The sequence below is a fragment of the Chenopodium quinoa genome, unplaced genomic scaffold, assembly GCF_001683475.1.
Source record: "Chenopodium quinoa cultivar QQ74 unplaced genomic scaffold, ASM168347v1, whole genome shotgun sequence".
NCBI lineage: Eukaryota > Viridiplantae > Streptophyta > Magnoliopsida > Caryophyllales > Amaranthaceae > Chenopodium > Chenopodium quinoa.
Window position 1 is genome coordinate 5,068,655 of NW_018742204.1, and position 14,411 is coordinate 5,083,065.

Genomic DNA, 14,411 nt, shown 5'->3' on the forward strand with positions numbered 1-14,411 from the left:
AGACTAGATAAATTTTGCTTATATAAAAGTTAAGCAAATCAACAAGTTTATTATTTTTGTGAAAAAAAACATAGGGAATTTAATGAGAATGAAAGTCAGATCAACAACAAAACCAAAGGAGAATTTTTACTATTTCTAAACTATAAAATAGTAGTGTTGTTATCAAATAATGTCGTATAAGTGTTAATAAGGTTTAATAAGGTCAAATAAGTGAAAATAAGTGTTAATAAGGTGTAATAAGTTCAAATAAGTTCAGATAAGTTCAGATAAGGGTTGATAAGTTCAGATAAGTTCAGATAAGTAAAAATCAGGTGAATAGATTACACCCTAAATGACATATTGGTTTAAATTTATTTTAAGTCTATTAGTTGAAAAGACAATTTTTGTATAATTCACTTCATATTTTTTTGTGATGTATATTATTTGGTTCAACTTTGTTTCATTATGATGGAAATGAAACACTTCATTTTCTTAATTGAATTTGCAAGTTATAGAATGTATAAAGACTTAAACAAAAAGATTTAAAGGGGTGACATGTGTCATATGTGGTAGTGAGTGACTTGTGATAACATGTGTCATATGAAAAATTATGGTTTTTGTTTTTAAATACTAAGTACAGATATAGATATAGATATAGATAAGGGATTAAGGGGTAATGAACTAATGACCACATAATTTTAATTTGGTTAATGGCACTACGTAAGTTGTAATGGTCATTTGTACGAACTAGGGAGTAATTTATATGGAGTACTCCTTAAGTCCTCCGTCCCTTTATAGAAGCCTATATTTTTTATTATGTGAATAATAATATTAGAAATACCCTTTTAATAAAGAGACGAAACAATTGTACAAATCTTGACATACACTACCCATAATTGGTGAGCAAGATCAATTTCGGGTTTAATTTGTTAAAAGGAGTAGTGGAGTACTGTGTTTAAAGTCAGATTTCGAGGGTTTTTTCTTTTACAAAAAAATATTTTTTTTAAAGGAAATTAGAGGAATTATAGACAGTACTTTCTCCGTATTTTATTAAGTGTTACAGTTTGACCAACACATAATTTTAGGCAATTTAATTGACATAAATAAAACATGAGGGCCCTATTTGGGAGAAAGCTAAAAGCTGAAACTGATTGAGTTAGCTGATTTTGACTAGCTGATTTTATTAACTGATTTGACTAACTTATTGTATTAACTGATTAAATAAAAGTGTTTGGTAAATAGCTGATAGCTTAAAGGTGATTGAGTATGTGAAATGATCAATAAGCTAATTGTAGGGTAGGTAGTTTAGATACGATTTTAAATTAAATGAGGTTATAAGTGTCATTTCACAATAATTAATGAATAAGCTAAAGAGCTTATTTAATGGAAAAGCTCTTTCAATAAGCTTACTACCAAACACTTGTATTAGCTTGTTTGACTAGTCAATCAGCTAAAGTTAGTCAAATAAGCTAATATACCCCTAATAAGCTTACTACCAAACAGGATCGAGGTAAGTGGGGTAGTTGGATTATTAAAAAAATCAATAACTATATACTCCCTCCGTTTTTTTATTTGCATCATTTTCCTTTATTGGGTGTTTTTTTAATGCATCACTTTTTTTTTTTTTTTTTTTTTTTTTTTTGTTACCTTATACTCTATTTTATCATTTCACTCTCTTCTATGGTTCTCACTAAAATAATAAAAATATATATCCTCTCTCACATACTTTCTCTTTTATGGTCACCATCTTACATTAACTATAATAATTTATTTACCCACTCACAATATTATATTACTCTCCTAAAACTTTGTGCATTCCAAAGTGATGCAAATAAAAAAAAATAAAAAAAAAAGGAGGGAGCATTAAAAATACATGAAAAAACAAATTATATGGGGAAACTAATTTTGCACAAATATTATTGTAAGTTGGTGGGTATTTTAATGCAAATGAGTCAATCATTTTGGGACTAAAATTAGGTCAAAAGGGTAAAAGTGTTGGATACAGATGAAACTGTAAAAGTAAGATAATGACCATGAAAGAGAAGGTATGTGAGAGAAGATTAATAATTTTATTATTTAAGTGGGGACCATGAAAGAGAGAGAAATGATAAAATAATTTGAATGGGGTTTAAAGTAAAAGAGAAAATGATAAAATATAGTACTTCGTATAAAGTTACCAAATATAGAAGTGATGCATTTAAAAAAAAAATCACCCATAAAAAAAAGTGATGCAAATAAAAAAAATACAGGGGAGTATCTTTCTAATATAAAACATATTGGCAACTATATATTTAAGCAAAAAAAAAAAGTATAAAAATAACATTTTTTAACATAATTTGATTTGGACGTGTTTTTAAGAAAAGACATAATAAGTACTCCGTACTACATATGTTTATTACAACAAGATTAAATGTTTTTTTTCTTGATTTATTTTAATTATATAATAGAAGCTACTACAAGAATTAAATGCGAATATCAAATCAATAAATGATACTATTAATTGTTATTTTCATTGTTGAACAATTTATGATTAGAATTTCAATCAATAATTAATACTCTATGAACACTTCAAAAATACTTGCCATGTTGATTATTCTTATTGTGATATTTTTCCGTCATTTTTGTCGTTTTTCAGCATTCAACTGGTAGGAATATAACATACTAAAGTCAAAAAATAAAAATTAATATAATGTTAATTTTAAAATTAGTTATTGAAATTTACCGTACATAGCACAGGTTCTAACCTAGTTATAAAAGAAAGATAATAGGGTTAATAGTTTATTAAAAAGTAATGAATGTGAGAGGAAAAATATAATAATAATAAAAGAAAAAGTAGTACTACGTAGTTGATTTAGATGGGAACCATGAAACGAGATAGATGTAACATTTAACCATAGTTTTTTGAAAAAAAAAAAAGTATAACACTTATTAAAACACGGAAGGAGTCATGGATTTAACAAGTCGGTTTTAATTTGATTTCAGTATTAGGACTAGATATTGATATTGGGGTGCTCATCGAATGAGTCCATCATTCAAGAGTCAGTACCTTACTTGACTCGAAAACTTTTTACACATGCTCAACTTGTGCTCGTCACTTACTAAAAGTTAATAATAGCTTGCTCGACTTGTGCTCAGTAAAGTTTCGAGAGGAATCGATTAGCTCGATCTTCTCATTAAAATTTAGGTTCTTCTAGCTATCATGGACATTATTATTAGAAAATTACTCAACAATTTTTTTAATAAGAAAATTAACTCTTACTAAGTGTATTTTAACAACGTTGTTTTGAAAAAATAATATATTACTCCGTAATAAAATGTGTTATCAAATTGCTCACGAGCATATCAATTTGAGCTAAAGCTTGTTCAATTCGTGATTATCAGTGTTTCAAATCTAGCCGAGTTGAGTCAAGGAATCGAATAAAGTCAAGTTTGATTTGCTCGCGACTACTTTACTCGATAAGATTATTAAACCCTACAGCTTCCAGATGCAAAACACTTACGAACAAGTCCTCAACTATTATCAAGCGTTTCCTAAAATTTAGGCCAACGTATAGTATCCTCTTAACATTTTGGAATTTTGGAATGCCCTGCGTCCCTGGCCCTACCTACAACATACAAAGTACATGTACGTGAGCAGCTGAGCTGCAGAGCACAATATTGTATCGCTTCCAAACATACTAAACTCAGCATTGATAGCTGTAGATATAGTCAAAGCAGGTAATGTGTCGGATTTTGTTTAATTAGCAAAAATTGATACAAGTAGGGTAAAAACATATATAGTCACACCAATTACACAAAGCAAAGAAAAGGTCAGGGGCATTCATATAGATATGCTCCCATTCAACTAAATGACTATCCTTAACTTATCAGAACAGACAAAAGATAATACTCTATACACCATTCTCTGCTGCTCTTTTCGGGATAAGTTTTTCTATGATGCTCTTTAGTGCAGGAGCACTTGCAGTGCATTTCTGATCTTCAAAACAGGATTTGCCTTCTTCAGCTGCCTTGCATAATTGGGGATCCAATGGCACTTTACCAAGAAAAGGGACCCCCATTTCTTGACACATCTTCATGGCACCACCACCACTACTGTCAAAAACTTCGCTATATGCCATAAAATTCAGTAACTCGGGTGCTCTCTCTTTCATGTATTGCAAAGCCCATTCGGTGACATCGCTTTGTTCACTAGTCCCTGACTGCTTCAAGAATTTAATATCTCTCAATGGTTGGCATAAGCCACTCATGTTCTCTACCACCCCAAGGACCTTAATACCGACTTTTTTGCAGAAGTTTACTTCTTTCCGTACATCAATCAAAGATACTTGCTGTGGAGTTGTGACAATAATTGCACCATCTATGCCAGTCTCTAGAAGGCATTGAACAATTGAAATGTGTTCATCAGAGGTGCCCGGTGGAGCATCGACCACAAGATAATCAAGTTCTCCCCAATACACATCCTTGAGAAACTGCTTGATAAGACCATTCTTGCGAGGGCCCCTCCAGATGACAGCTTCATCTGGATTAGGAAGCATGAACCCAATGGACATGACACCAAGGTTGGACTCAACGTAACAAGGAGACCATCCAAGATTGCTCTGATGGATGTCTTGCCCTTCTAGGCCAAGCATTTTTGGTATACTCGGTCCACAGATGTCTATGTCAAGTAAACCGACCTGGTAATCCATGGCTGCTAAGGCAAATGAAAGCTGAGCAGAGAATGTGCTCTTGCCAACCCCTCCCTTGCCTGACAAAACCAGTATTTTGTGCTTCACTGTTGCCATTCTCTCTGCTATTGGAAGCAAGTCTGCAAAAGGATGGAAAAACATAACCATTAGAGGTCTTGGAATGATAACATTTGGACATACCATATTTCAAGGAAAAAAAAAAAAAAAAAGGCCACAAAGAGCCAACATATCTAATATAACATTACCTAGTCCAACAACAAGAGAGCAAGGGTATCATTAATAATACAACAACAAAGCCTTAATAGCAAAATGATTTGAGATCGGCTAACATGAATTGTCATATGGATTTGTCAGACAAAGAAAAAAGGACATGGCAAGATAACCAATTGAAAAAGTTTGAAAAATGGTGAAAGTGAGCAAGAATATCATTGATAGTAAATAAAACCTTATTTATACAATCAGTTAAACAAGTCAGGGGAGAATTTTATTTTCTTTATTTAGTCCTCATATGTGCCACCACTATGTTCTCTGCCTCTCTGGAACCCAATCTGGATGACAATAGCCCCACTAAAGCCTAGATGGTGGCCAACTGCTAGGAGAAACAGACAAATCCAGTCAAACAAAATTCTTATTCTCTATCAGAGTCATGGAATAAATGCCTATGGAGAGATCACCTGACAATTAAGGTGTATGTCACAAGCATTTGGGAGGGAAGTGAACAAGATCAGTACCCAAAGCTCATAAATTATAGGCAAAGTGACTAAAAAGTCTGTTGTAATGCAAGAGGTTGCAAATTTAAGCATTCACCAAGGTAGATAGCAAGTTCAAGGCCTAAACCCCTCTGTAAATAAAATTGTGCTAGATGGCATTTGTCTCATTATTGTAGTATGCATAAAGATCTAGCAAACAAGTCAATGGCATGTTCCAATTTCAAGTCAATGTTAAGTTAAAGAAGTAAAGAAAGAAGCCTAAGGTGAAGGGACATGAGCACAAACAAGGAGGTAGTGCATCAATGGAGCAAAAACAATAGTAGCATGGCAAGGGTCAAACAAAGTAGCATGTCATGGAATATTAGGAAGCTTGCAGACAAAAGGTTGTTGTCGCCTAAAGTATATGACAAGTTGACAACTAACAAGATTAACAAATTAGTACATTGTTTGATATTCTACAACCCACTCAGTCCACCAACCAAAATACTATACTTATCTGTAGACCATCAATATAAAATTCAGCCAATATTAACAACACAGATATACAATGGCTTATTAGAGGAGCTATAATACAGTGTCAATGTTATTGGATGTATCCATGAGGCATCATAAGATGATGAACAGACTATAAAATTAGTAAAAACACACCAAGCAATATGCAGTTTCAATCCAAAAAACCATGTCCACACCAGTGACCCAAACAACTACATAGCATTCTGACAAAAATAAACACACAACAAATCAATAACATTCAAAAGATGTTAAAGAGACTAAAGTAGCCAAGCATGGTAATTATTCATCTCTTTCCCAGCGAGAAGCTCATGCCAAATCAAATGTCTCAAATGTGCAGTCACACAAGCTCCTACAAGTACAGGGCGCACAACATAAAAACAAAATGTACACCAGTGGAATGTAGTTCCAAGAAAACCAATGCTCAAATTGTGCCATTTCATGGAATAATATAGGTTAATTCGAAGTTTCAAATTACAAAATATACTCTTTTTTTTTTTGTAACATTAACATCATAAATTAATAAAGATCTAAAATATTGAAAATGTTCCATTCGACGTCTTCATGTCTCTTTAAAATTTGAGCAAAAAAGCTATACCTCACTCCAATATCAAGTGGCAGGTGTTTGAATTTCAAAGCACAAAATATTTCAAGATTGTTTAACACTCTAATCAATCTCGATAACAATCTGCTTATACAGCATCTAGTATCTAACAGCATATGTTTACCTGGATCAGGGCCTTTGGGTGCAGTGGCACAAATTTGTTGATTTGGGCAACCTTGGCAGGCATCTGACTTTCCTGCTTCTTCAGATTGAGTACCTGGGCAATCTGATAGCAAAAAAGACACTACAGATATTAACAAGTAGACTAAGATATAAACCTCAATAACTATTGTAGCTTCAGGACAGTTTAATACAGGACTTGTTTGGTAAATGGAACCAGGCTACAGCCTTTTTTGATCACTGTTACTTACTTATAAAGTCAAACAGCCAAAAGTATATATTTTGTCAAAGGCAATTTTAGCTAAATGTATAAACTAACTGCAAAAACTTATTTACCTGCTTTTTTAGCCAAAATTGAAATGCTTGGTTAGTAACTTAGTATAAACATTAACACTGATCAAATGGACCAGCCAACCCCAAACAGATCATTGCTACATTAAACAAGGCCAATATATAGAAACAACGGATAAGAAAATGAGGAAACTTACGTTCATTTGCATCTTCAGGAATTTCACCGTTCCCACAATTCTCCATTACTTACAGCTGTAAAACTTCTGTAGTTACATACAAATAAATTTCATCAGAAACAACAAAAGACATAGTCCCAAAAAGATATGTGCTTGGCCAACATGTGTGGTCCTAACTCATAAGGAACCATACTCGAAATATGAAGCAAGAAAAATAGAAAGTGAGAGTGAAAGTTGGAGAAGCCGAGAGAATACACAAGGAGCAAGAAAACGAGGGTGGTGTAAAGTGGAAACCCAACAAAGAACTCTTGGTCTTCTCTAACTCTTTGTCTACTCCTCACAATCTGATAACTTTGCCACTCTTTTAAACCTTCTATCTAGTTTGCCTTATTCTAAACTATGAGTCTAAGACATAAAAAGGGCCATGTGTAAAACTATGATGTATCCCAATTGCAATAAATAACCCACTTGTCTTTCCAATACTCTACTACTCTAGTCCAAACAACTGCATAAACGTCCTAATTATATCAATATATATCCACACGATATCTTTCTTGGTTACAGCCCACCAAAGCACTTCCACCTTGAAAACCATAAGTAAATCATTCTTATCTTAAAAGATTCCCTTATACTGTTATACATTTCCTCTAAGATAATACAATAAAGATTTTGAAATGGAAACAAACAAAAGATAAAAAGGAAATCGGAAACAGTTAACATTTCAAGCAATACCATTGAACTTTTTGCTTGCAGATTCTAAAGAAATTTTATAAAATAAAAATATAATTTCATAGATAACGCGACAAGCCTATGACTAAGGAATCTCCTAAACTGACTAAATTTGGACCTTAATTGTACATTCCCTTAAGGAAAAAATATATTATCAAATAAGATGTCATTAGACTTATATTAATATTAATATTTACTTTTCAAATGTGAATTTTCACAATTATAAGTACAAAATTAAAGATATTTAGTGATAAACAAACATAAATAAAAAGTTATTTGCTTACATAAGTTGAACTAAACATCACCTAATTGATAAAACAAGTTCCAAGCTTGCCTACAATAAAAAGTGATACTATCTTTTTATTTATGATTGTTTGCTCATCACCCATTCCATTGAAACTTTGATGCAAGAGAACCCAAAGGCTACAATAATCATGACATATCACTTAGACCAATACCAGAAATATTTTTATACATATCTAATATGAGCACACACCTACTGTAATACACCTGTTACCAACCAATAAGTATTTAGACAAAATGATGGTATTCAACCAAAAACTGACTAAGTTCTCCACATTTTGCACAACTGAGAAATAGGACAGATTTCCTATTTTAAAATCAACAAGGCAACAACACATTGCCAAATTCAAAACCTGTCAACTTTAACCAAAAATGTCCCTAGATTAGAAAGTGTTACATCCACAATTAACTTGAAGGTAGGCCTAACCAGTCACAAGATTTTTTAGTCCAACCAAAAGGCTACAAACCCTTATATAGTCTAATTTGATAAATTTAAAATAAATTAACAAAAAATTTATTTATTAAACAAACAAAAACACCTGCTTCTAAGTATAGTGGATTTTTAATTCACTGTACTCAATCCCACCAATCCAATATCAACTGCTTCCCCTGTGATTATCCCAAGCTTGCTGTAGATTTTGGGATGGACGCAAAGCAAAACATAAAACACTACCATCAACAAAAACTGGGTATCACCACTTTATTTTACTCAAAATAATTACCTCAAAAATATCCGGACGAATAACGGAAATACAATAAGCAACAACCCACTTCAACATCAGATTCTATCTTTTCAGTCACCATTACGGTTCATATTAGAAATGAATAAAGAAACAAGAGCACATTAATGACTCTCACATATAATTACAAAATTCAAATCTTTTCACAATTTCCAAAATACAACCACTAGTAAAAATTTATAAACATAACATTAAAATCAAAATTTCCTTACCTCAATCAAAATATTCGATTTATTCGAAAGTATAAGAGTAAGAAGACCCAACCAATCCTATATCAAGTCGACCTTTACATCAATTATTTCTAATTCATTATCTCACCAATCAATCAAACTCAATCTATATTGTTTTAATTAAAGCAATGAACGTCAATACGTAATTTCATAGATAAATTCTAACATAAAAGGGTTCTGCAATACATCAGCAACAAAATTTAATTCTTATCAAATTGATATTTGATTCAATTATAAAATTTGTCACATAATTTAGTTTTCTAGCAACATAATAGCTGGTTATGAGATTTTCGAACCCTAAACTTACTGCAATACAATTAAATTAAATTAAATAAATCAAAGATAAACCCTAGGTTAAAAGAAACAACAACTTACCTCAGTAGCTGCTTCGATGGAGGATACAAGTACAAAGTATTAGAGGGCGTCTCAATGGAGAATGTCAAGTGCGCTTCAATTGAAAACTGAGAGACAGATACGTTTATCGGGTATATTTTTTTATTCACAATTACGGAGTAGAGCAAACCAATGGGTCGGAGCCCCATTCAAAAACCCGACCCACATGTTAATAAAGATTATACAGCATGTTAATCTGGTGAGTGGTGACAAATCCTCACACACATAGCAAATTCAAGACACATATCAACATTCAACAGTCAATTTTCCATGAACAAACGCAATACCATGAATTTGAGCACGAAATACACTACAAATTTTGTACAAACGCAATACCACGATAAATTGTTTCCACAATTAGCACGAAATACACTATTGATTGGATTACCACAAATTACAACGAAATTAAACTCGCATGAGAATAGAAATTACCTGAGATTGAACGCTTAAACTCCCTTGAACTCGAGTGAACGGGAGAAAGAAAGCAAATCTAAGAGAGAGAGAGAGAGAGAGAGAGAGAGAGAGGAAGAGCGGAGTGGGCATACATTGATTGTAGAGCCATTATCAACCAGGCTCATAGGAACATTCATCTGCCTACACACCACAGTGAGGTGTAAGGCTTTGTTATGTTGGTCCCCTTCCGGGGGCATATCCTTGTCAGAAAAGGAAATCAAATTATTAGTACTTGGCAACTCAGTAGTGAGAAAGTTGACCAGTCCCTGAGGAGTCATATCATCATCAACTCCTATTTTCACCAGAGCATTCATCACAGCCTTTCGATGCTCGTGAGAGGTGGCCAAAAGCTTCCACACATTCATTTCCACCTTGGTCTTTTGTAATTGTTTGACCACATCGTTGTTCACAAGATCGATGGGATCAACTATTGGATGTGATTGTGGTGGAGGTGGAGGTGGAGGTGGACTAGGTTGTTGCAACCGTCCACTTATGGTGAGAACCTTGACCTCAAGGTCTCCCCAAACATCTTCACTTTGTGTCAAGAGATGAACAGGCTATATCCTTGAGATAGACATCTTCATCATCACTATCCCAAATTCCATTCACTTCTTCATAACTCGAGACAAATACAACTTCCGGCAAAGGTTCATTCACAGGTTGAATGAGTATTGAAGGATCAAAGGAGACTTCATCTCTCATGATAGCCAAAGCATCAGAAAGAGGACCTGTTTGAATGTTAGGCTTCTTGCCCCTGGAGGGACAAGAAGTTGAGTAGCATCAATTAGGTCTTGGATCGCATCCTTCAACCTCCAACACTTCTCAGTATTATGACCCTTACCTTGATGAAACTTGCAATAAGAATTAGGGTCATAGCTAGCGGTTCTATTCTCTGGTCGAGGTTCTGGAAATGGTCCAATTGGCATAATTAGTCCTTGACCATGCAAACGGTCAAAAGCAACATCATAAGTCATTCCCAAAGGCGTGTAAACCCTCCTTTGCCTTTGGAATCTTTGAGGAGAAGCATTAAGGGCCAGCACATCATTGATATTGATATTGTTGGTAGCATTATTGGGCTTGGAAGATGAAGAAGAAGGAGTGTCGTTCTTCTTGTTTTTCCAAGTGATGTTATTATTGTTGCTACCAGCAGTCTTCATCAGTTCGTCCTCGATATTGATCCCAATATCGTATACAGCTTCAAAGGTACTCAGAGGCAGAAACTTCAAGTGTTGCTTTTACTTATGAGTCAGATTGGCAATGAACAAGCGAACCATCTCTTTTTCCTTAGGGGGATCCACCAAGAGCGCGACTGTTTCCCTCCACCTACTTAAGTAAGTGGTGAAGCCTTCATCCTCTTTCTGTTTGAGAATGGAGAGTTCACGTTCAGAAGTCTTGGCCTGAATGTTACACTTGTAACGATTCATAAAGCTTTTAGCAACATCCTCCCAGGTCGCAACATGTTTGGATTCCAAAGAGTAGAACCACTGTTGACGGGCATGCTCCAAGGAAAGAGGGAACACTGTAGGGAAGAGTGTCACATCTACTCCCTTAAGAGCCATGGTTGCAGAAATAGCCTTCAAATGGAAAAGAGGATTATTAGTAGGCCTGGACTTGGGAATGTCAACAGTGGAAAACTTCTCAGGAAGCTTGTCTCTTATGGACGAAGAGGCGACCGGTTGTTCCACATAAGTGAATTCTTCAGAAATCTTACTTATCTGTTCCTTAATCTTGTCCATTGCAGCGGTAGTGACATTGTTTTGATTGTCTTGCTCTACCGTGTTGACTCTAGTGGTGAGTGTTTGCATCATGTTAGACAACATTTCAATTGTCCTGTTGATATTCTCGATATCTTCCTTAGTAGCCATTGGTTGAAAGTAGACTGGAGATGGATCTTGTGGAGATGATTGTGGTGGTTTCCTTGTACGCCTCTTTGGTATAAGAGGTTGTTGAGGTATTGACTCGAACCGTAACAATCTCCCCCTGCTCCTTGACCAAGTGTTGTGACACCGAAACAAACACACCTTTAATGACCAAACTTAACCTTAACCCATCCGGAAAAAATAAAAAAAATTGAATTTTGAAATTCTATTTATTTTTTGTTTTTTTTTAAAAAAAATGGGATGATACTGTCCGACTTACTCCGAAAAAAAAAACGACGCAAAAGACTACCCTAAAATACAGTCATGAAATGGTGCATGACTAACGGAATAAAGTGTGTGAACACGACATGTGAGTGATTAAGTGAGGTTGTGGACGCGTGTTATGACCGTACAGCTAGACATGACACCAAACTGGACACATAAACCACATACGTACGTATAAAAACTGACAGGACAGTTCCCTTGGGCACCGTGTCACGGTACTGACTGTCGTGACACGGTGCAGTCTACCGTCAGACGGTAGAAAACGTCGTGTCACGGCACTGTTCACCGTGGCGCGGCAGGACTTGTCGTGACACGGTGCTCAGTTCCAGGTCTTTTTTGTGAGTTTTTCCAGATTTTAGTCAATTTTAGGTCCGTACTAATTACTATGTGGAAATAAAAACCCTCGGTCATGGATTAAACAAAAAAAAGTAAACACATGAAGGTTAGCACCAAACAAACTATGTAGCATTTAATCACGATGATGTAAAAAAAGTTTGCAACCTAGGGTCAAGATCTATGTTCAACTATTGGTCAAGCTTTGGGTGTCAAAAGGGTATCATGGTTAAGCGTTTGGACGCGCTAGCAAGGCAGCCTCCCTTGAGGGTGTATGCCAACGGGCGGCTCCGCGAGTTCGTGATGAAATCGAACTCGACTCCATGGTCTGGGTGGATTTAATAACTCGGATGAACCTTTATTGCCATGAGCATTTTTGGGTTGATAGAGCTTAAATCCCCCGGGGCTAAGACGCATGTAGAACACACACGTTTTTTCACAAAAATCGAATGAAGTTGACTGTGAGAAGATAAAACAAGCCACCAGACTGATGTTAGGACTGCCGTGACACGGCAGAGATTCCCGTGCCACGGTACTGCACACCGTCAGACGGTGCACTGTACCGTGACACGACAGATTCTGCCGTGGCACAGCAGTCAGAAAATCTGACAGGTGCCCTGTTTTCCTTCGTACGCAATCAAGTTATTCAATTTCTCCTACGGGACAGACCTAAATGCGACGTTAAAATGTCTAAGCATATGCAAAAATGCCAAATTAATCACAGGAATATTTTTCAAGAATCTTTCAAGTCTCATCCATTCATCTTAATTAAATACCGATCACTCAAATCGATAAATAACCAAGAATCCTCCCCAGTGGAGTCGCAAAATTGTAGGCGTCGCTCGAAGTGCGCCAACGTTAAAGCATGTGTGAATATGCTTGGCACTCATAGGAAGTGGGAATTGACATAATACGATTAGGGACAAGGAAAGTAGGGAGCCGCCAACAAGTTTTTAAGGAACTTGTAAACCGTTCACGGATCATAAAAGGCAACCACGATAAAGGGACAATGAAGGCAACAACGATTGACCCGTGAATTTTACACCCCATTCATAATCCATGAGATTACTAACTCCATATGGTTCGGAACCACAAAAGGAGGATCGGGGATGATGGTACGAAGTGAGTCATGGAGTCACATTCGCCCGTATTGGCCTCCACTCGATTTTTATAGTGAAAAGTGATTCCTGCGATCTCAAAGGCATACAAACAGAGATTCAATTTGCTCCAAACTATTATTATGCTAAATTGGTTGAATATTAATGCAACATATAATTCTAAAATATTGTGATCACTTGAATTAATAACAAGATTAAAAAGGAACCTAAACCGGTCATCCAAATTATCTTATTAGGCGTGATTTTCAATTACATATTCCCTTTAAACATGCAATGTGGTGATCATAATAATAATAGAATAAACATTAATATTGGAAGCAATTTAACAATAATAATTCCAACAATATACAATCGTTAGAAAAATAATAGAAATAAAAGGATCATAATTCTTTCTTTGATTCTGTTTGCTTGCAACTACAAAATAATAAACGAGTTAGTAACTTCAAGGAAATAATAATAAAACAATAATTAAATTAAATTAAGTAAAGTAGAGTTGATTTGGGGCCAAACCCTCAACCAGTTCTACCTTTCACGCCTTGGCTTAAGGACAGAACCACGAGTAAAGTATGGACTCCTGGTAGTGCTTGAAGGAGGAATTTTGAAATAATAAGGGTAGGCTAGTGTTTAGGCTAGAGCATAGAAGAGAGAGAAAATAGAGAATTAATTGATGCCCCGTACATCAGAAATGAGGGGGTATTTATAGAAAAAATGTGCTGAGGGAATACACGGAACCCTAAAATGATAAAAACCCTAAAAAAAGTATACCGCGACACGGCAAAGTGTACCGTGACACGGGAAATCCCACCGTCAGACGGGAAACATTCCCGTGACACGGTGCACATTTTGTGTGACGCGGGAAATATTTAGTGAACGGGGGAGAAAACGCGTTA

General features: G+C 35.2%; 1 protein-coding gene across 1 annotated transcript; it reads right to left on the reverse strand.

The window, feature by feature from the left end:
* Window positions 1-3,684: 3,684 nt before the first annotated feature.
* On the reverse strand, window positions 3,685-9,654 carry LOC110704633 (cytosolic Fe-S cluster assembly factor NBP35-like). Its single transcript, XM_021882476.1, has 4 exons — window positions 9,456-9,654; window positions 7,100-7,165; window positions 6,616-6,717; window positions 3,685-4,786 (listed from the first exon to the last, which is right to left on the reverse strand). Exons 2-4 carry the CDS (start codon window positions 7,143-7,145, stop codon window positions 3,870-3,872), a joined length of 1,065 nt encoding a protein of 354 aa, XP_021738168.1. The 5' UTR covers window positions 7,146-7,165; window positions 9,456-9,654; the 3' UTR covers window positions 3,685-3,869.
* Between the last annotated feature and the right edge of the window lie 4,757 nt (window positions 9,655-14,411).

Excerpts from the sequence above, each read along its gene's own strand:
- LOC110704633 (XM_021882476.1), bottom strand. The coding sequence starts at position 7,145 with ATGGAGAATTGTGGGAACGGTGAAATTCCTGAAGATGCAAATGAAC. Across the intron at positions 6,718-7,099 it reads TCCTGAAGATGCAAATGAAC|ATTGCCCAGGTACTCAATCT; the intron begins GTAAGTTTCCTC and ends TTTTGCTATCAG. Across the intron at positions 4,787-6,615 it reads ACCCAAAGGCCCTGATCCAG|ACTTGCTTCCAATAGCAGAG; the intron begins GTAAACATATGC and ends ATCCTTTTGCAG.